General features: G+C 33.9%; 4 protein-coding genes across 6 annotated transcripts; 3 read left to right on the top strand and 1 right to left on the bottom strand.

Moving 5' to 3' along the window:
• Positions 1–1,940: 1,940 nt before the first annotated feature.
• Positions 1,941–6,973, top strand: DER1 (DERLIN-1). Of its 2 annotated transcripts, none has more exons than XM_022039239.2 (7): positions 1,941–2,063; positions 3,500–3,635; positions 5,242–5,315; positions 5,483–5,576; positions 5,941–6,069; positions 6,165–6,325; positions 6,601–6,973. In XM_022039239.2, the coding sequence occupies exons 1-7, from the start codon at positions 2,047–2,049 to the stop codon at positions 6,710–6,712; spliced, it is 723 nt and encodes a 240-aa protein (XP_021894931.2). In that variant the 5' UTR covers positions 1,941–2,046; the 3' UTR covers positions 6,713–6,973. The 2 variants fall into 2 exon arrangements, with proteins under 2 accessions (XP_021894931.2, XP_021894932.2); XM_022039240.2 differs by having other exon boundaries at positions 6,165–6,349; positions 6,578–6,973.
• A 510-nt stretch (positions 6,974–7,483) lies between these two features.
• Positions 7,484–9,335, top strand: LOC110812462 (profilin-4). Its single transcript, XM_022039247.2, has 3 exons — positions 7,484–7,823; positions 8,677–8,814; positions 8,900–9,335. The coding sequence occupies exons 1-3, from the start codon at positions 7,695–7,697 to the stop codon at positions 9,032–9,034; spliced, it is 402 nt and encodes a 133-aa protein (XP_021894939.2). The 5' UTR covers positions 7,484–7,694; the 3' UTR covers positions 9,035–9,335.
• Positions 9,336–12,257: 2,922 nt separating this feature from the next.
• Positions 12,258–15,095, top strand: LOC110812407 (profilin). Its single transcript, XM_022039180.2, has 3 exons — positions 12,258–12,545; positions 14,232–14,369; positions 14,658–15,095. Exons 1-3 carry the CDS (start codon positions 12,423–12,425, stop codon positions 14,790–14,792), a joined length of 396 nt encoding a protein of 131 aa, XP_021894872.1. The 5' UTR covers positions 12,258–12,422; the 3' UTR covers positions 14,793–15,095.
• Positions 15,096–16,009: 914 nt separating this feature from the next.
• On the bottom strand, positions 16,010–19,959 carry LOC110812443 (glucan endo-1,3-beta-glucosidase 13). Of its 2 annotated transcripts, none has more exons than XM_022039226.2 (4): positions 19,559–19,959; positions 16,980–18,254; positions 16,592–16,625; positions 16,010–16,490 (listed from the first exon to the last, which is right to left on the bottom strand). In XM_022039226.2, exons 1-4 carry the CDS (start codon positions 19,614–19,616, stop codon positions 16,331–16,333), a joined length of 1,527 nt encoding a protein of 508 aa, XP_021894918.2. In that variant the 5' UTR covers positions 19,617–19,959; the 3' UTR covers positions 16,010–16,330. The 2 variants fall into 2 exon arrangements, with proteins under 2 accessions (XP_021894918.2, XP_088064371.1); XM_088208245.1 differs by lacking the exon at positions 19,559–19,959 and adding an exon at positions 19,056–19,501.
• Positions 19,960–20,883: the final 924 nt, after the last annotated feature.

The following is a 20,883-nucleotide window of genomic DNA, read 5'->3' as shown; positions in this document are numbered from 1 at the left end:
TTGTAACACGTGAAAATTTGAATTTTTTTTAATAATAATATTAAATTCTTAAATTATTTATTCAAATTATGCATTTATTTAACTTTATAATATCATTATATTTTTAAGATCATTAATATTTTTCCCAAAAAATTATTTAATTGTATCATTTTAAATTATTTAAATAAATTAGTTGATTTAATTTAACAAAGTCAAATTGTTTGTCATTCAACAAAACCATTGGTATTGAAAGTGTCAATGATTTATTTAATCTATGATGTTATCCTTATATTATGAACACATAAATTTTACAAACAGATAATTCTTTCGATATCAATTAATCTAACATTTTTATTATAAAGATTCTACACTTACTCAAAATATAGTAACTATAAATATATATTGGTAAAATGTTTTATAAGTTCATGGTCTATGGAATCTGAATTCTCTCCATGGGGTCTTTCCACTTCATTTTATGAGCTCTTTTCTCCTTAAGCATGAAACATATCTTCCTAAACTTGTCATCCCCCTTTTGCTCTATCTTCATGATAAAATCTCTCCTTAACTTGTTTCCAATAGTCTTGTAGTCAACCTTTTTTTTTTTTTTTTTGAAAACTTGCAATTTTGAACTTAGATTTTTTCTAATAGTATCATATAAGACAAAGAATCTCTACAACTAGGACAAGCAAGTAAATAAGTTAATGCTCAAGACACCACACAATCAAGTGAAAATAAGCTAGTAGTAGACTTAAATATAGAAGAGAAGAAATATAAAACATTTAATGAGCAGATGAATTCATTGATAGTCAAGCCAAGTCATATAGATTTAGAATAACCATTACTATTAGTAGAGGATCCAGATAAGAGCAGTCTATGGGAACTCTTAAATGTGGGTAAGATTCCCTCTCCGAGGACTATTTATTTTAAAACAGTACAACAAGTTTTAAGCAATATGTGGAGAATCAATAAGAGTCTTTTTAGACATTTGGTAAAAATTCCTTCATATGTTCTTTTGAATATTAAGTTGATAAAAAGAAAATAAGTGGTAGAGGGGCTTGGAACATAATACACTCATTAATAATTTTAAAAGATTGTAAACTTGAACTTCGAAATAAAGATATTGATTTATCTGAAACTACCTTATAGATAAGAATAACATACCTCGCTCACAGGCCTATTGAACAAGACTAATACGTGATAATATTCTAACAAAATTGGAAAAGTATTGGAAATTAATTTCACATGAAGGGACGGTATATAGACAGATTATGTAAGGATTAAAGTTTCACTAAATGTGTTAAGCCACATAATACTTGTCATTAGATACAATTTAAATATGAATTCTTACCGGATGTTGATAGAGTGATTGGACTGATATGGACTGCATTTTTGGCTTCAAAATACTTGAATATGGGATTAAATTATTTTTGTTTTTATCTAATTTATTTTGGACCAAACAATCAGTTCAGTATGATTTTCGAATGCTTAAAGAGAAATGAACAACATTAATTATGCACCCACAAAATAAAAGATGCTCTCATTATTCAATATCTCTCGTAATGATAATCTAAATTTAAAGCTTTAGAGAAAAAAATATACTAAAAAAAACTTTAAAAAGATTTGCAAATTTTTATGGTTTATCTTCACTAAATTTAAATTTTCTCAGCAAAATAAAATCCATTGTTTCCCATCTAATTTAGAGGACAAAAAATAAGTTTTTTTTTTTAGTTTTTTGAAAAAAAAATCAGTAATGGTTATCATCTCCTTGTTTATTTCATTGTTATTTTTAAAAACTAAAGTTAACAAGAAATTGGCAGAATTATATGCTTTCTTTTTCTTTCTTCTTCCAATCCAGACACAATTCTCCCATTTGCTTGCAAAACTAAACTAAAGGCCCATTTGGCTCTTAATGGGCCTGATAACTTGAGCCCAATAACGCAGAACATTCTGGTTGCCGTACAAAAAATCTATTACTAACCGTTTCCTTGACCGGACAAACCTTTTCTTCTTCCATCACCATCCCTCAATTTGGGGCTTCTCCTTCAATTTTTGCATTTTCAACCTGCAATGTCTACTCCTGCCGAGTATTCTTCTCTTCTCTTTCTCTCAATTTTTTTTATACTTCTTTTGGTCATTTTTGCAGCTCATATTTATGTGTTGTTTAATTGTTGCAGTTTTTACGCGTTTTATTTGGTAATCTTGATTTCATCTTCTCGACTTATGGTTTAGTTCATAAATGTTTACATTCACTGTTTTATGTTTCGGTGTCCAAATTTTGACGTCTTCTTCGGTTATCTTTTCTTTGTGAAATAGTTTTAGATGCGGTCACTTATGATTGGTCCCTGAATTGGTATTTTCTTGAATAGAGTAAAGCTATGCACTGCTCTTCCTCGACTTTCTTAACCCAGATTCATATTATTTTTTCTCGTTTTATATGTGAAATTCATGCATGCATACTTCATGTTGCTTTATCTCATAGACTGATCCATTTGGTAATTTCCTTTTTGAATAAGCATACAGGTGATGATTGTTTTCTCAAGTCCGAAGTCTATTCATTCACGTTAACAAAATCAAATGTCTTTGTAATCGTCTCAGGATGTAAAACTTTGAGTTGCATCTGGGAATATTTTGACCCAACTCTCGATACTGTATTGGTGTAGAATCTCTAGTACAAAGTATATTAATTCAAGTTAAGAAAGTCTATGTCTTTGTAATCATCTCAGTGCAGAAGTATGACTTGCATCTGCAAAACTGTCAATCTGAAACCTCAAATTGTATTACAGAGTACGGAATTTTTTAACGTATCATGATACGCTTACCAAATCTTTATGCAAAGAATAGATTGAATACAAGTAGCAGGAAAGCCTTCTAGAACATTATCCCTTGTTTAGAATTTTCTTCTTATCTCTTAGAACCGTCAATTTTCCTAAATAAGATACCTAGGTGGCTGGCACAAAAAAAGAAGGAAAAAAGAAAAAAATATACTTGGGCAGTCAGCTCAAGTCAAGTCATTCTTTGTTTCTCCTGCATACATGACATTTAAAATTCAGGTTGTTAAGATTTTGTAGAATAGGTTATATTTTTGTGAGAATAAGAATGGGTTATATCTTATATAATATCTCATGATGATACTTTTGGTTTTTCGGTGTCACACACTTTTGGATCTCTCCATTGCATGTTATGCCACTGTAATAACCATTCACTCACTTCTAAGTGGCTACATTCAAATGAATAACTTTACTCGCTTAGCAAGTTCTTCATGTATTGGAGCATCCCTGGACTTAATGAATTTCTGGCTGAAGCTGCTGATGCTTGTGATGGTATTGCCATGAGTTTTGGAAAAAGAGTTTGAGTGTCTTGGTTAATATGATTGCTAATATGTTGTTCCCTTCTAATTTTCTTGTCATTAGATTGATGTAGTTGCTGGATTAATGATATCAGTAGTTTACGTGCATAGCTTTATTATAGTTCGCTGTGTTTAGTATGTTGGATAAACTCTTTTAACCATTGTTCATTTCAGATTCTATAACTCTCTTCCACCTATAACAAAGGCTTATGGGACTGCGTGCCTGTTGACAACTATAGTGTGTCAATTGGGAATAGTTCACCCTCTATATATTGCACTGATATATGAAGATGTTTTCTCACATTTTCAGGTAAGTACGCATTTTCTGTGAATTACAGGGGAGAGAAGTTGAATACTTTATTGATATCTTCATAAGCAGTATCATGTTTGTTGTATGTATTTTTTTTTTAAATAACATGTTTGTTGTATGTTATGAAAGTTTCTCAAGTTCCCCTACCTGGATTGGGTCACAGGCCCATGGAGGGAGATTTTTTTCCAGCAACAGTGAATCTTGCTGATTAAACTTACACCAGTACAGCATATGGCTGGGTTGTCTGTGAATAACACTCTAATTTTATAGTGGATGTTGCATCCTTTATTCATTATATAGATAGGTACTTAAAGGGAGGATAGCTCCTACAATTTAGGATTAAATACTAGTATCTTGTCCAACTTCAAACTATAGTGTTCTAAGTAAATTCAGAGTAGAAGAGTAATTTAAAGGGAATCCTAATGTGGACTCATCTTATACATCCAAATATCCATAGGAGAGGCAGAAGTCTACTGGTAGTCCACTACTTGTGGCTTCTGTTCCAACTTTTATTTCCCACAGCTCCAACAGTGAGAGACCTGAGTGGCAAACGAGTTCTGGGTTATGCACATAACATAGTTGTATTTAATGTTTTCTATTTCAAATGTTGATAAATAGGACAGTAATTTTATGCTATGGAGAACTATATAATTCTTTTGCTCCTAATTGCAAAATCAAAATGGCACTTAATGGGAGGTCTGTTTGAGGACCACTGTGGACAGTTGTACGAACTGCAGCTGTTTCATCACCAAGTGCTTAGCTTCATCTTTGACAACAATGTTTCAGGCATAGTGATGGCCAGGATCAAGCAATCATGATATCAACAACTTCATTTTAGAAATCCTCTTCTTCTACTGGGAGATGATTTTCCCTAGCTTAATTATTGCGTTTTTATCTCTTTACTATATGTAGTTTGACTTTTTTTTATGTTAAAAATTACTTTTTGTATTATATTCTATGCCAAAAAAAGCATGATTTGATGAATGAAATTCTGGTATTCCAGAGTGAAATAAAAAATAATATATTGGTGCTCTAGATTTCTATGACTATCCATAAGGACCATAACCAATTTGACTATGGGTCATGTGCTAGACTTATGGACTGTAAAATCTTTTGTTTTCTGAGTTGCCTGTGTAGGTCCAAATACTGCTGTCAAGGTTTATTCACCTGTTTTCTTTTCCCAGAATAACATTTCTGAAGTCTGGATACTTTGAGTTCTCAAGCTGTCGACTCTGTTTTCCCTCTCTTCTTATAGTTAACAAAATGAATGGTCTTTTAGGATATGCATGACCAGCTTATACTTAGACGGAAGAGTCATCTGTTTTATCATATATAAAAAACTTAAGAACTTTTATCTGCAACCTTGGGTTCTCAAGGAGTTTGTTCTTCTGTCCAATACAGACTCCCTTTCCTTCTCTTTAATCTAGTTAACAAAATGAATGGCTTTTTTAGGATGGTGACCAGCTTGTGCTTGGACTGAAGTTCTTGTTGTGTTTAGAAATAATTATGTGGATTGCCTCTCTGTCTCTCTCAGATGTGCATCATCATCTCAATTTCTTTCCAAACTAGCCAGCATAATATTTCCTTTAATTGACATTATTTGTAGGTTTGGAGACTGATTACAAATTTCTTTTTCCTTGGCAAATTCTCTATCAATTTTGGGATACGCCTTTTAATGATGTAAGTACGAGTTCAACAACAGTTAGTTAAATGCATTTTACTATTGTTAGTTCAGTGTAATTTAATTGTTTCTCCTGTGAAAACGGCGGGGTTATTTCATAATTTTAAAGAGGCTACATTTTTTCCTGGGTGTAATAGTTTAAATTGTGATTTTAATGACTACACAGAGCAAGATATGGAGTCCAACTTGAGAAGGGACCATTTGAAAGGCGTACTGCAGATTTTTTGTGGATGATGATTTTTGGATCCTTATCATTACTGGTATGTGGAATTATGTTCATTGTTATTCATCTTATTTATTCTTGTGAACCAAAGTAATTGTATTTCTTAGAAGATTACGGATTCATTATGTGAAGAGAGGCCAGAAATACTGGTCAGGCTGACAGAAGCCTGTCCGAGTTGGAGTTAATAAATCCATTATGAAAGTCATTCTTAATTTATTTTTCAAGATAACGAAATAAGAGAAATAAACTTATGCTTCTGTTTTAAGGCTTAATGTAGTATATCCCGAGCTGCTCTATATTAATTTTTTATCTTGCTAATATTTGCTTGGTTGTCAAAAATTCTTCCTAATGTAATGTTTCTGTTGTCTTGGTTTGCCTTAATGTTCTTTCTGGAACTTAAGGCTTTATCAGCTATCCCCATATTTCGGTCCGGTTTCTTAGGCATATCGATCGTATTCATGCTTCTCTACATTTGGAGTAGAGAATTTCCAGATGGTCAAATCAATATATATGGTCTTGTCAGACTCAAGGTACAAGTAGTTTATGTGTTGGGTCTGTGGGCTCCCACTGGTTTGATCTTCAAATGCTTGTAGAATGCAGTTGTACTGAAGCTTTCTATTTACAGGCATTTTATCTACCATGGGCAATGCTTGCTTTGGATGTTATTTTTGGTTCTCCTCTCTTACCGGACTTGCTGGGGATCATTGCCGGACATTTATACTATTTCCTGACAGTATTGCATCCCTTAGCCACTGGAAAGAACTTTTTGAAGACTCCGAGGTTCATGTATCCTTTAATTGGTTCCTTGAGGTGATAAGCCTGCTAGCAGTTTGAGATATTAATTATTCACACTGCAGTATCTTCTTTTATTACATGCATTCAAATTGGACTCTTCTTTTCTCTCCCTTCGTAAGATGGTGATCAAAAACCGATATCAGACTTGAAATATGATTTTTAATTAAAAATGGGAAAAAAAATTGTAATAGATGACCAGAGGCTGATGACCCCCATTATTTACTGCCTTTCATGTTGTTGCAGTATTTCCTTGATTTGTTATATAGACATAAACTGGTGCAAAGGTGGAGATTAGAAGCTCCAGCAAGCGGCCGAACCCAGCCTGAAAGAAATACCGGTGTGGCATTTCGAGGGAGATCATACAGACTCAGTGATTGATTGTTTGCTCCTTGCACATAGCTGCAACAGACAGGAATATTTCGCCTTTTTTTTTTTTTCTTTTTGGTTGCAATTTTCTCCCATATCATGCCACTGAGGAGGTATATCAAAGATGTTGTATGAGAACGCGGTGAGAGTTTTTGTTGAAAGGTCCTTGACAATTGAAGCAAACAGTTGAACTCTGTTTTAGAAACAGTAGTGGTTTAAAGTAAGGAGAGTTACGTTGAATCAAAAATGAAAATGGCGAAAACTTTGAAGGAATTTGGTTGTGTATGGTTCAAATTTCATCTACCCAATGGCACTGATGTGTTTTTAAAAAACCAATGCAGGGTTCTGGGTCGAAAGGTGGCAGTTGTTAAACTAGCTTTATCACAAAAGAAAAAAGGAAGAGCAGACGGGCATGAATGGTTATAAAATCAACAATTACACATAATTTTCTTTGGAAAAGTTCAAGTCACATCTTAATCAGATGGGAAACAAGAAAAAGCAAGAACGAAAATTTTGAAAAATGGAAGAAAAAAGCATGGTTGAGTCGTGGTCATAATTAGTTGTACAAGATTAAAAGATTTAAGGAAATGAAGAAGAAATAATTTCGGAGAAATGAAAAATTAGGGAAGAGGGAGGGAGAAAAGGAAGGAAAAGAAAGAGGATCGGGTGGGGTAAAAGACACGTGAGGGAGGGGGGGCAAACGTTGAGCTAAAATAAAGGCGGACGTGAATGGCACTAATTGAATCCAGCAAAACGGACGGCTCACATTCCATCAATCTCACTGTTCAAATCTCCCCCACCATTTCCTTCCTCCCCCTATTTATCAAACCCCATTTCATAACACCCTCCTTCATCTTCCATTTCACAACACCCGCACCTCCACGCACGCGCACAAAACACACATTACTACAATCACCGGCACCGGAGAAACATATAACCTCACTTCAAATTACTTTCGAAGACCGCGCGCCACCGACCTATCCACCCTACCAATATGTCGTGGCAAACCTACGTTGACGATCACTTGATGTGCGATATCGATGGCCAAGGCCAGCATCTCACTGCTGCCGCCATCATCGGCCATGATGGTAGCGTCTGGGCTCAGAGCGCCAACTTCCCTCAGGTTTTCTTTTTATCAACTTTCTACTCCATTTTATCTGCTTTTCTTCTTTTACTTGTATTTTTTTATCCTTCCTCGAATCAATCAACTTCGTACGATAATGATTTTGTTTCTGTCCATCGCTGACACCGCAATGTGATTCTCGAATGATCGGATTTTTCTTTTACTTTTGTTTTTGTTCTCCACAATGCGATTCGATTAGGACTGTTATGTTGAATCGCTGTTATTTGCCAAGCGTAATAGAACGAATGATGATAATGACCTGTGTGTTAATGTCATTGTACGTTAAATTTTCATTTCTTTTGAACGACTTTTCTCTTTTCTTAATCCTAGTTTTGAGATTTGGTGTGTGCATCACGTGTCTATGGTTTTGGATCTGTTGATTATGTGTTTGAATATAATATGTATTGCGAATAGATTAACGACTCCATCAGCATAGTGATTAATATTGCTGGTCATCTACTTGTAACTGATTTTTTTGGATTTTCTGTTCAGAAATCAACACCTAATGGTCACTGCAAATTTTGCTTTGATTTATTTTGGATTTAATATGATAGCCAAGCGGCATGTTTAAAACAGTATTAAATTCAAACGTATTTGTTGAACTGAGGCATGGTTTTCTTTGATGCATGCATGTCCTCAATTTAAGCTCTGCATCAGTAATCACACCATATGACTTTTCTCCTCGAATAATCGATCCCGTGTAATTGCACTTTTGTTTGTGCACCTTGTATAAGCTTTCTGAGATGGTTTGGCACAGGATGGTCCATTTAATTGGGCATTAATTGCTTTCCCTATCAATTAAATTTCCAAATTCAAGGATTTCTGACTTGTATAGCTATATATTTTTTTCCAGTGCAAGTCCGGGGAGATCACTGACATCATGAAAGACTTTGAGGAACCAGGTCACCTTGCTCCCACTGGGTTACACCTTGGTGGCACAAAGTACATGGTAATCCAGGGAGAGGCTGGAGCTGTCATCCGTGGGAAGAAGGTGATAATATGAACTAAGAATTTAAAAGATTTTACTTTGTAATAAATAGATATGGTTAACGTTTAAGTGTTTGGATAATTGATAGGGATCTGGGGGCATCACTGTAAAGAAAACTGGCCAAGCTCTTGTTTTTGGGATATATGAAGAACCAGTGACTCCAGGGCAATGCAACATGGTTGTCGAGAGGTTGGGAGATTACCTCATTGATCAGGGCCTGTAAGCCAGAGTTGCATGAATATCATCATACTAGTATTCATTTTTGGAGGGCACGAGTATTGTTCTTTTTGTTGTCCTTTTGTTTGTTGGTTCCAAGTTTGCATCTTCCTCCTCCTTAATCCTTGCATGCATTGGCAGCGAAGATCTTGCAGACAATAACTATGTGAGAAGTAAAACGGTTGTTTGGTTTGTATGCTTTTAAGTTTTGTACTCTTTTTCTTTTTTGCTTTTTTCCATTTATATTTGCTGGAATTGTAAGCACCTTTCTTGAATATATATTTTGAATCGAATATTTTGCTGTAAAAGCTTGGCAAAGTAGCCTAACCCCACTGGGGAGGAAATCAAATTCTTTTTACATATCATTTCGTTAGAATCATGACCCATGGGATTAAAGCACTTTGAGTTAGTGCAAGATCTGACCTCATAAAATCTGTCCCCATACCCAGAAATCTCCTGGGTTAAAGGCCTAAAGGAACATTAAAAACCCTTTTCTTTTCTTCTAAAAATAATCTGAAATCCAAACGCTACAAGGGACTCATTAAGATTTTGCAACATAAAGAAAACATCTTGGTTCCCCAATTCTTCTTTTTTTTTTTATTCTTGGTTAAAATGTAAAATAGATTCAAACCAGGACATGTAAAAACTCAAAAAGAATATAATCTGAGAAAGCAAGTGGAAGAAAATGATTGCAATTTGGTGCGTGTAGGAATATAAAAGTAATTATGCAGTCAGAGCATGCATCAGTGGAAAGTGATGGGCAGCAAATCCTCGATGATTAAATTTGACAGAGAAGAAAAATGATTAAGAGGTTTCCCTGAAAATAAGAAGGTATCCTTTTGGAATAATTGATGCTTTTAAAATGAGAAGCATATATAATTTAGATTAAAGTTGGAAGTTATGATGAGAATATATATATATATATATATATATATGCCAGTTATTCAGTGTTGCATGGTTGGTTTAGAATATCGTCATTAGCTTTTACCTCAAATATGCACAATGCCAGAGAATGATCCAATTTAAACTCTTTGATGATTAAATCAATATGGTGAAGAAGGGAGACAAAAGAGCAAAAATGAGCAACCAGGAAAATTTAGAATGGCAAAAAGATTCTTTTTTGTTTAAATATAAGAGATAAAAATCAATATTTAATGGTGAGTAACATGTAACGTACCCGTTATTTATTTTAACTAATTTAAATAATTTATGATTAAATATGAAAAATCATAAAATTAATTAATTTAAAAGTGACTCTTGACGTTATAAAATTTTTAGATTTAAAAAAATTATTAGACATGACTAAATATTCATATATTGACTCTTATCAAAATAACATTCAATGTTTCATGTTAATTGAGAAAATGTAAATCACTTTTTAGATACTAAAATATTATATAATAATAGGATATAATTATGTAGAAATATAATTTTAAATGTTAATAAATGTATTTTCTTTTATCACATGTTACTCAAATGATTATTTAATATACGATTACTTTCATTATTTAATGCTATATATATATATATAACTTTTGAGGAAGATTTTGGTTCAATATTGATGGACTATAGTTTCAAGTACTTTCATTATTTAAAGTACTTCAAACATTTCTCAATTCAAAAGTTAGTACATAGTAATACTACTAAAATAATTTAATCGATCACATCAATTACTTAAAAGTTAATGTAATAAAAAGAACATAAATACTTATTAAAAAATAAATTTATTGAAGTAATTCACATAAATTCTTAATATGAAAAGTTTCTTGCCTATCATTATAATTGAAAAGTCGAAAGTACTAAAATATACTGAATTTATGAGTTTCTTACCATTTATAAGAATGTGATATTTTTATTATAACTACAAATAAGCATGCGTATCTCTCAATAAGAATTTTATACATGACTATTGAAGACGATTTATAATACATGTTTCTTGATAGTTATTATAATTATTTTCATAGGCAAAATCTCTTGATTTAATAAAAATTTAAAAATCTCTATCTAAATAATCATAATGGAGAAAGTGAGAGAGAATGTTTGAAATTCTTTTATGTAAGGACGATTTAGTTATTTCGTGCTCAATTTTTATCTTTAACATTTTAAATTAATACAATTAGAATTTTATTGATTGTTATAATATATAAATATAATAATCATCAAATATAGATAAACTAAGCTTCAAAAAGAAAATCAACTAGACACCAACAACCTTTTTTTCTTTTTTTTAAAAAAGGTGAATTATTATTATGCAATTTTAAAAATATTAAGATATTTTAATAATTTTAATGATATATATATTATCGGAATATATACGGATGTAATGATTAAATGACACTATTATAATATGATAGTAATAAAAAAATTATTTAAATAATAAAATGAATATGTATTATTATTATTAAAAATGACAAGTTATTATGTTTAATTACTAAATTTTCAGCATTCGAAATTAGTGTTCATATTGCAACCAAAATAAGAGAAAGAAACATGGATAAACTTTCAAAATAAATAGATGTGTTATGCTCTCTTTATTTTTGTTAGATTTTTTTTTATGTTTATTCGTCATTTTTTTTCTAATCCAACATTTTCAGCGAAATAAGTGTAAAATGTGCATTGAGTATGCTTCAAATTATTATTGTTGACAAATATTTTAACAATTTGAATGTATTAATTTTAAATAATATTGGTTCTTAGTGTATCAACTTTTAAAATTTTTAATACATAAATAAAGAATGACGAATATAGTAATTTTTTATTAAAAAATTAAATAATCTTATCATAAATTTAAAATCGTGATATTATTAAATTTATTTTTTTTATAAAATATTTTGTAGCATCAAAAGTATATTTCAAGTGTGTCTATCAAGATTTTTAAACACTAACATGTTTCATATTAAAAAAACATATATTATATTATATTATATTTGGGTTACAATAGATTCATAGTCTACAAAAATAATAATAGAGTGATGAAGCTTGACCTTAATAAACAAATAAAGAGTTAAAATCTTTTTAAAATAAAAATTAATGATTAATAAAAAGATTAGAATTTTTTGGTTTAGGGTTGAAGATTTTTTTTTTTATTTTATTTAAAAAAAAAAAAAGAAAAGTGGAGAATGAAAGAAGACGACGGACTTATCTTGAAAATCAAGTGAAAAAAAAAAAAAAAAGATATTTATTTTTTTATAATTTTTATTTAGTTTATGAACATCGCGTAGATTCAACGCTATATCCCAGTGTCTGCTGGCAGTCAAGCCCACGACGGGTTCAGCTAACGCAATCCGTCAACATAAATACCCAGAAATCTCAGTCTTAACCCAGAAGCGAATAGATTCATACACAGACACCCTCTACCAACATCAAAGAAGAACAAGAAGAAGAACAACAACAAGATGTCGTGGCAAGCTTACGTTGATGACCACCTTATGTGCGATATCGAAGGCAATCATCTCACCGATGCTGCCATCATCGGCCATGACGGCAGCATTTGGGCACAGAGCTCCAACTTCCCTCAGGTTCCCCTTCTCCCCTCCGCTGCTTCCTTCTCTCTGATCTAGGTCTTCTCCCGAATCAAATAGACATGGTTTTTTTTTTTTTTTATATGTATTAGTAAATTAACACGATTTTGTTCGGATCTGATTATAATATGCATGTTTGATTGTTCTTATCCCTGTTTCAAGGATTTCTTGTCAGCTGTGTCAATTGTTCTCATGCGATTTATACGATTTATTTGCTGATCTGACTTCGTTCGAGTTAATTGATATCAGTCCAGGTTCTTTCTTGTCGAAATGGTTTTTTTTTTTTTTTTTTAATCTGTTGCTCTTTGATTTTTAGGGTCAACTTTGGTTTCTGGGATCCTGTCTATCATATTATTACCTCTTATCTTGTGTATCTTGGGTTACTCATTGGTTGATTTCATTTTGTTGGTAGATTTGTGAGTTTGATTTGATATGTTTTCCCTTCCCTTTATCTTTTGTTCTGGTCATGCATGGTATTTGTCAGTGTTCGTCAAAATATTTTAGAGATGAGATATGATTGTTGTGCGTATATATCTTCGTTTGTGCTTAATACGGTGTCGAGAAACCCACTGGAATGATTGTGGTTTAGGGTTTCAAAACAATTAAGCACGGTATCAATGAGTGATCATTGAGTTACTGGCCGATTGTCTATGTATCCCGACTGAAAGTGGGTGTCTTGTCTTATTTGAAGTAAAGATGTGAAGGATCAAATGTTTTTGAGTGTGAAAGAAAGTATGGCCTTTGGTAAGTCATGAATCAAACTGATCATGAAAATATGAATTGGATCTGTACAGGACACTCCAACATTATTGTGATCATGTTGCCGAGAAAGACTATTATAGATGTTCGAAAATTTTACCATTTGTTTTCTTAGCTTGTTTTGTTAAGTTTTGATGGTTGTATTAACTGCCAAACAGAAAGTATAATTAGTTAGATGATTGCGACATATAATAAGGCTACAGCATTATGAGTTTCGGCAATTTAGATTCGATGCTGAGGTGTCATGATGTGATTTTTCTATTATGTGAGGGTGCTGTATAACTTACATCCTTTTTCCATTTCAGCTGCACGCATCCAATCACATCCTTAAATGGAGAGTATGGAAATTTTAAAAGCGATTTCCTACTTTTCTCTTTCATTTGGCTACATCTATATGTTCTTTGCTAATCAACTGTTTTATAGTTTGAGTGTTGGTGTTGTTTTAGTTAAACCTTCTTTTTTCACATGTCTTTGGATTTCATGGATCAAATGAACCATGGAAACTGTAAATAAGATTCCCAAAGACCAATCAACTGCTCTTACCATCTTTACTATGATGTGGACAACCATAAATGTTGAAGAACTTTAAGGTTTATTTTCTTACCTTGTTTTGTTAGCATTGACAGTTTCGTTACATCTCCAAATGGGAAGTATTAATAACTAATGCGTCTGGAGAAGTGTTAATAACTACTGCTTAATCAGCCCACAAAATTGTGACATCAAATTTGTTCTGATCTGGTGCACTGTTGCTGTTCTAGTGTACATTTTGTGTAGTATAACCTTCTCCCTCCCCCTTCCCCCCACCCCCTTAAAAAAAAAAAGAAAAGAGATGCATTTGTTCGTTCACATCTTTTAATAAATGCGATATATCTCGGTTCTTCATTACTAGCTATGCTAATTGTTTTTGGTATTGATGCGGTTCAGTTGAAGCCTGAAGAAGTCACTGCTATCATGACTGACTTTGCTGAACCTGGAACACTTGCTCCAACTGGATTATATCTTGGGGGCACAAAATACATGGTAATCCAAGGCGAGTCAGGAGCTGTCATCCGAGGGAAGAAGGTGATGAAATTTTACATTATAAATGTGTTTATACTTTGGAAACTTCCTTCAGTTATGGAGTAGCAATGCCTACTGTGTTTGAATGTGATTAATGTCGGAAGCATAAGTTCTAAACCTAAAATTCTGCTGCATTTACAAAATGAAATCTGGTCAATGATTTGCTACAGCCTGAATAGGGGATTTAGTTAGAACAGCCATTTGCTAAAGCTACAATTGAATTGTTCCTACCATACATGTATTTTTCATTTCTTTGGTTGTTTTATGGACCTTCCGTTATTCTGAGTGCAGGGACCTGGAGGCGTTACTATCAAGAAGACCGGTCATGCCTTGATCATTGGTATTTATGATGAGCCTATGACTCCTGGCCAGTGCAACATGATAGTTGAAAGGCTTGGAGATTATCTTATCGAGCAGGGTCTTTAAAACACTGACCTTGTTGTTCATCTCACATTTCTTGGCCTCTACACAGATTTGCATCTTGTCTTTCTTCTGCTGTAATGTTCAGATGCAGTCAAAATAATATTATAAGTATTTAAAAGTCTTGGGAAACGTTCTGTGGGAGAAGGAAATTTCATGCTTTCGAAACTGATGGATATTTTATCATAGTTTGCCCTTGAACTTGGTTTGATAGGAAGTATTAGTATGATTGCCAGAGTGAGGTACTCTTGTCATACAGTGGATTTCATGTAATGGGTGTTTTAATTGATTGGAATATGGTTTGGCAAATCTCTGTTGGCTGTGGTTTTGTTGATCCATTTATTTTTATTGGCGAATATGAGGAGAAATTCTTTGGCTTTGCAAAATGATGTCTGTAGAAGTTTGATGGATGAGCTTGAATGCCAAAAAGATTCCTATTCTAAATCTGATTTGCTCTTTTCTCTGGTTTAAGTTAAACAAGATATGGGAAGATTCGTTTCTACGTGGTAAATGGGATTACTCATGACATGGGAGACCAAATTGGACCTTGGAAGATCTGTTTAACCTTTGACTGCTTTTTCTTTATTGGTGGACTGAAAGGATCTGCCTGCTTAATCGAGCAATCACAAAAGGTGAGAAATTATTATGTAAATTTGGTGTCTTCCTTTCCCATAAATAGGGTAATGTAAATCTTATTTCGTGAATACCAATCCATATACAAAATAAATTTTCAATTTTCTCCTTCAAATTCAAATTATGAGTTTAAATTTCACCCAATACATAAAACTTAGTACTTAATATATTTTAAACCAACATAACATCTACTTCAGGAGACTTACAATTTAACTCATTAATATTACCGTAACTAAACTGAGCTTCATTTCAGCAAAATATTACAATTTATGCCAGATAAAGACATCCTATAGTGGCCTTCCCGTTCACTTCAGATTTTCTACACGGGAAACTTGAAAAACTATGCCCTCTATTTGTACTGTGGGTGATACTTCAGGAAAGTAGTTACTGACATATGAAAGTTTTAAGATCATCCCAAAAAAACAAAAAAAAAAACAAAAAAAAAACAAATAAATAAGCTGATTAGGAGTCATCTCCCGGCCGTGTCGCCAAAATTCATGTACTAAAAATGCTTGACAAAAAGCTGATACCATCAGGATCATTCCGCTCCAACATAAAACTATATGCTTGCACTTAAAAATCTCACGTAGTTTTTATCTTAAACTGACTTCATTTGCTTTCAGACACCGCATGGTACATTCAACAAACAGAAGCTGCAAACTCACAGCACAAATTGTCATATCCTACACTTCCATTATGTGCAAAAAACATCCTGCAGACCAACTATTCTTCCTACCCATCTTTTTAAATAATATCATAATCATACAAACAAACCACAACCCCATGCTGCTCCACACCCACTTACCCCCATTTCAGTTCACCACCAACTTATCCAATCAAATACATCACAATCCCGCTCTGTTGTCTGTTCGATAATCATCTTATGCTGTCCTTAAAATGTTCCCTCGAGATCAAGCATCTCCAAACATTGTGCAAACATTCAAAAGAAAGGAGAGCGAGATGATAAGAAAGAAGCTATAGATCCAAGTAAATGATTGATTCTGCGTGGACAAAGAGGTCGATGAAGCAAGTGCTGTTGAATTAGTATTACTCGCTGCCGTCTTGTTCGTGCTGCATAATAATCGCATGATGATACAATGAGTTAAATGACAAGATCTCCCGCAGAAAGAATAAGATATCAAAACAAAAATGTAGGCAATCTTTGAACTAACCTGCCGGCAGTCATATACAGGCAATTATCATAACCTGCACAAATAGTAAGAATCAGTTAACTAAGCCAAACCGACCCTACTTCCCGCCAGAAAGAGAGGATGAAGCTCTAATGTGAATCAGTTTACTAACAAAAACCTGAAGCAACAATAAAATAATGACAATTGGATGGATACTGCCATACTGATAAAGTTAGAAAACAAAACTCAGGATCATTATAAACAATCTATACTCTGTAGCCTAAAAAGGACTTCAAGGTCAGACTCCAAATGTGATTGAAGCTACTTTTAGGTGATAGATGAATGAGGCTTGATGCAGATAAGATGTCCCAAAAGATAGGTCATCATAAAGCAATAACAAGAAAAACATTTAAGTTATAAATGAACATACTAGGATCCTTGTCAACTTTTACCCCAGCCCCACCAAAGCTGCAGGCAACATCAGTAGCCCCATTTTGTTGGTAGTAACTATTGAATGCATATGATGCATGTGAAGCCAGATTATCTGGCTGAAAACAAGGCTGGCTAGGTTGAATAGCAGAACAGTCCACATTGCCAGAACTGCAAGCCCAATCTAAAGCACTCTGCAAATCCATTTCAGAAGCCTTGGAAGAAGCAATGCACCATGTTGTTCCACTTGAATTTGTAATACTTGAGTTTGGTGTCAAGAAAGCAGTGCCTTTTCCGGTGAAATCTAAGTTATAGACACTAGTCTGGTCTGGATAAAATAAGCCCCAGTTCCTTTCAGATTCTAATCCCGGCTTCCTGTTCTCATTAAATAATGAGAAAATATACACATCTAGCTCCTCGCCAGGCTTTCCAGGAGTCCCAGAATCATCAATGACATGACGAATTAGATTTGTGTTATATGTCTGGGCATTATCAGGGGTAGCAGCAGTCTCCTTGCGAGAACCTTTGGATGGCCAACCTGTCTCTGTAACCATGATCTTTATTGTTCTGAAATTCAGTGCCATCAGGGCAAAATAAAGGGCATCAATCTGGGCATCAAACATGTTGGTGTAAATTAATCCAGTGTTTGGATCTATGACTTCTGAAGATGACTCAAAAAGTGCGTAGTCCAGAGACACATTACTTGGAGAATCTCTGTAAGCATAGTAAGGATATATATCGATCATAAATGGTGACTGGTTTTCAGCAAGGAATTCCAACATAGGTTTCAGGAAAAATGCATGACTGCTATTGAAAGCCCCTGCAGAGGGAGGGAACGATCGAGATAGAACACCAAGGGAATGAGTGCTTGAAACTTTAATCCTTTTATGCAAACCAGCTTTTTTCAAAGCTGTAAGAACATTTTGCATGGCAGGTACAACCAGTGCAGAGGCATTGTTTGGGGCTTCTGTGACTTCAGCACCAACTGTTATGTATGTGATTTTTGTTGCTGGGTAGTAAGGAAGAATGCTATTCCGTAGCCAAGTGTCTGCATTAGATTGGAACTGAGAGAAGGGCAACAAATCTGAATTTGAAACCCCAACCATTAGTTCCACCCCAGTATTTGCAAATGCCTTGAGAACCTGGATATTAGAATCATAGATCCTCACATATTTAATATTATGCTGTCGAATCAACTGGACAACCTTATCAGGTGTAGGGATGTCATCAGCATTTCTTCCATAGCAAATTCCAATCTTGCTTCCAGAACAACAATCTGCCATTAAAGACAAAGTTCACAGTCTTGGATTAAGCTGTGGGATATTTCTTTTAGGAATATATACGGCATGAAAAGGAAAACACATTGGAAGAATGCTATAGATAATGAACAAAGGACTTCCATTGAGAAAACTGAGACTTAGTTTTCATTGACAGCTATAAGGCATTTTTTGTCTTGTACACTTTTCTATCTATTTTACAATAACTCTCCTTAAGTGTAATGCGGTAATCCATATTTGAACAGCTACCAGGCATTCTTTCTTGTGCGCCTGTCTGTCTACTTTATAATACCTCTGCTTAAATGATAACGCATATTCAGATGCCAGTTATAACCATTACAAAGCGATCATTATGTCCCAGTAATTATGCTCTAATGTAGCAAATTTGTGGTCTAGTGTTGATAACTCAGTAAGTACCGTATGTAACAGAAATGAGCATGTCATAATTCAAGCAGCAAGGCTTGCGTGTGACAGTGTGAATACAACCTAAAGGAACTAGGTAAGGAATATCATGAGCCCTATGAAAGAATATGGAGTTTTTAAAGGGACTACTTAAACCAATCTCACCAGCTTATGGTTCCCTTAGAAACCACTGATTTGGATTAACTTGATTAAGCACAATTATCAGATCAACCTTGCCACTAAATCCACAATCCCCCCTTAAAAAAAACAATGACATGGCTGGAGAACATACAGGATTATAGACATTGATCACATCACTGAATGTAATGTATGATACTGATTCTTACAATCATGAGTTCATAAATTAATATGCACGTGAGCTTAGAAAATTCACTCACATAGACGGGTTGGTGCCACAACTGCCAGGAAAACATTAAAAAACGTGACCCACAATCTTAAATATATGCAATCTAGCTCTGTACAACATGTTGAAAGGTCACCAACTTCATTACTGAGCTGTAAATACAGCTACTAACCAGTGATTTAACAAAATTAGAAGGTGGCCTTAAGAAAGTTCATTTCGTTTCTCACACAAGAAAGTGAAGATATTTAGCTGCTGAGACTAACATTTCGCCGACGAACAGTTTACGGAATGGAGAAAGAAACCGGAAACAAAAAAGCAGACAAACACTAAAAAGAAAGACAAGGTTTTCGGGGTGCAAATGAAAGATTAAACGGTCAATGGCAGCAAAATAAGAAAGATCTGAATGTATTAACATAAAATGAGATCGTTGAGAAAAAAAAGTACCCCATTTATGAAAGAGTTCCAGGATTAAAAAAGAAGAAACGGAGAAGAAAGAAGGGGGAAAGTGGAAAAATGTAGAAGAAGAAAGAAGAGTACCAAAAAGCACAAGCAGCAGTGAAATCGCAAAGAGAAGGTTGAATCTAGTCCTCCCCATTGCTGCTCAGTGTAGAACTTGTAATGCTGCTTCTCTCACTTTACTCTTCGTCCTCTTATTGAACTGCGAGACTGCAACGTCACTTTCTTGTAGAAAACAACGTCTCTCTCTGTCTCTCGTTGTCCGCAAAAGAGAAAAGGAAAAGTCTCTCTCTATCGGAGCTCGAGAGATGGAGGAAGAGAGCACTTGAAGAGTGTACGTAAAGGCCGTGCGGTGGCACAGAGAGAGAGAGAGAGAGAGAGAGGGCGGATTTCAGATGGTTTTATAAAATATGGTTAAGAAAAGGAGTCTGGATCCCGCGAATTGGCATGTCTGTCTGTCTCTGTTCTCTGCTCTCGATGTTTTGTTACCACTCGCCACTGTTTATATATTGCCCCTTCAACGGTCTTTTTTTGTGTTTTCGCTGCTAAAACAAAATCATTATTTTTCTATAATGTCGATTCTGATAAATTTGATTAAGCGTTTAAATTACAAAATATTAAATTATTAAAGAACAATATGGTTAAATTAAAATTTAAAATTTAACCACTCCTCATTTGAAAATAGTTACTGTAGATTTGTCTTCAACTATTGGTTTGATATATTTTGTTTTTATATTTTTGTTGCAGGAAAATTATTGTACCAGTAAGTACTGAAATAGATGAATTTATTTTTTTAATTTATTAATTAAAAATAAAAACTAATAAATTATATTTTTAATTTTTGAATGAGAAGATGTATGGACGGACATATACATGATAATATTTAATTTATAATGGCAACTTCCTTTTTTTTTTTTTTGTATTTTCCCCACAAACAATGCCTTAATTTAGAGTCTCCTAAAAAGGGGATTTATTTCGCTAAATCTATGCTCTTTTATAATATTTATTGTTTAATCTTGATGATTATTAGAACATTTCTTCATATCGCCTCAGATTAGAGATTCGGTTTTGATCACACCGACAGGTTCGGGTTTGAACCCACCCCCCTCTTTCCATCCTTGCTTTTCACTGGCCTTGCCCCGCTTCTTCATATCATGACATCATCTTCACGGCGGCGGTGGCGGCAGAGCCAGATCATGACTCCCCTTTGAGGTAGTTATTTTTGATGTGGTTTGAGCCGCTTGGCAGATACAGACGGATGAATGAATGAATGAGGTGGATTTTTCAGGCCTGCTGCAAGTTGGGGCCGGGTTAGGGAAGAAACAGTCTAATACGGTTAGTTGGGGCAGACTGGACTGCAGATTATGGGTTAAAATGTTTATTTTTTAGATCATTAAAAATTAAGG

Source organism: Carica papaya, chromosome 7 (genome assembly GCF_054855325.1).
Source record: "Carica papaya isolate Zhongbai chromosome 7, ASM5485532v1, whole genome shotgun sequence".
Classification (NCBI taxonomy): Eukaryota; Viridiplantae; Streptophyta; class Magnoliopsida; order Brassicales; family Caricaceae; genus Carica; species Carica papaya.
Note: the sequence above shows the minus strand (reverse complement) of the source record. Positions and strands in the feature narration are given on the sequence as shown.

What these genes read in the sequence shown, in the direction of transcription:
- DER1 (XM_022039239.2), top strand. An exon ending in ATGTTTTCTCACATTTTCAG is followed by an intron (nt 3,636 to 5,241) that starts GTAAGTACGCAT and finishes CATTATTTGTAG; the next exon opens with GTTTGGAGACTGATTACAAA. An exon ending in GGGATACGCCTTTTAATGAT is followed by an intron (nt 5,316 to 5,482) that starts GTAAGTACGAGT and finishes ATGACTACACAG; the next exon opens with AGCAAGATATGGAGTCCAAC.
- LOC110812462 (XM_022039247.2), top strand. Translation starts at nt 7,695, where the DNA reads ATGTCGTGGCAAACCTACGTTGACGATCACTTGATGTGCGATATCGAT. An exon ending in AGAGCGCCAACTTCCCTCAG is followed by an intron (nt 7,824 to 8,676) that starts GTTTTCTTTTTA and finishes ATTTTTTTCCAG; the next exon opens with TGCAAGTCCGGGGAGATCAC. An exon ending in CTGTCATCCGTGGGAAGAAG is followed by an intron (nt 8,815 to 8,899) that starts GTGATAATATGA and finishes GATAATTGATAG; the next exon opens with GGATCTGGGGGCATCACTGT.
- LOC110812407 (XM_022039180.2), top strand. Translation starts at nt 12,423, where the DNA reads ATGTCGTGGCAAGCTTACGTTGATGACCACCTTATGTGCGATATCGAA. An exon ending in AGAGCTCCAACTTCCCTCAG is followed by an intron (nt 12,546 to 14,231) that starts GTTCCCCTTCTC and finishes GATGCGGTTCAG; the next exon opens with TTGAAGCCTGAAGAAGTCAC. An exon ending in CTGTCATCCGAGGGAAGAAG is followed by an intron (nt 14,370 to 14,657) that starts GTGATGAAATTT and finishes TTCTGAGTGCAG; the next exon opens with GGACCTGGAGGCGTTACTAT.
- LOC110812443 (XM_022039226.2), bottom strand. Translation starts at nt 19,616, where the DNA reads ATGGGGAGGACTAGATTCAACCTTCTCTTTGCGATTTCACTGCTGCTT. An exon ending in AAAAGTTGACAAGGATCCTA is followed by an intron (nt 16,626 to 16,979) that starts GTATGTTCATTT and finishes CTATTTGTGCAG; the next exon opens with GTTATGATAATTGCCTGTAT. An exon ending in CTGTATATGACTGCCGGCAG is followed by an intron (nt 16,491 to 16,591) that starts GTTAGTTCAAAG and finishes ATTATTATGCAG; the next exon opens with CACGAACAAGACGGCAGCGA.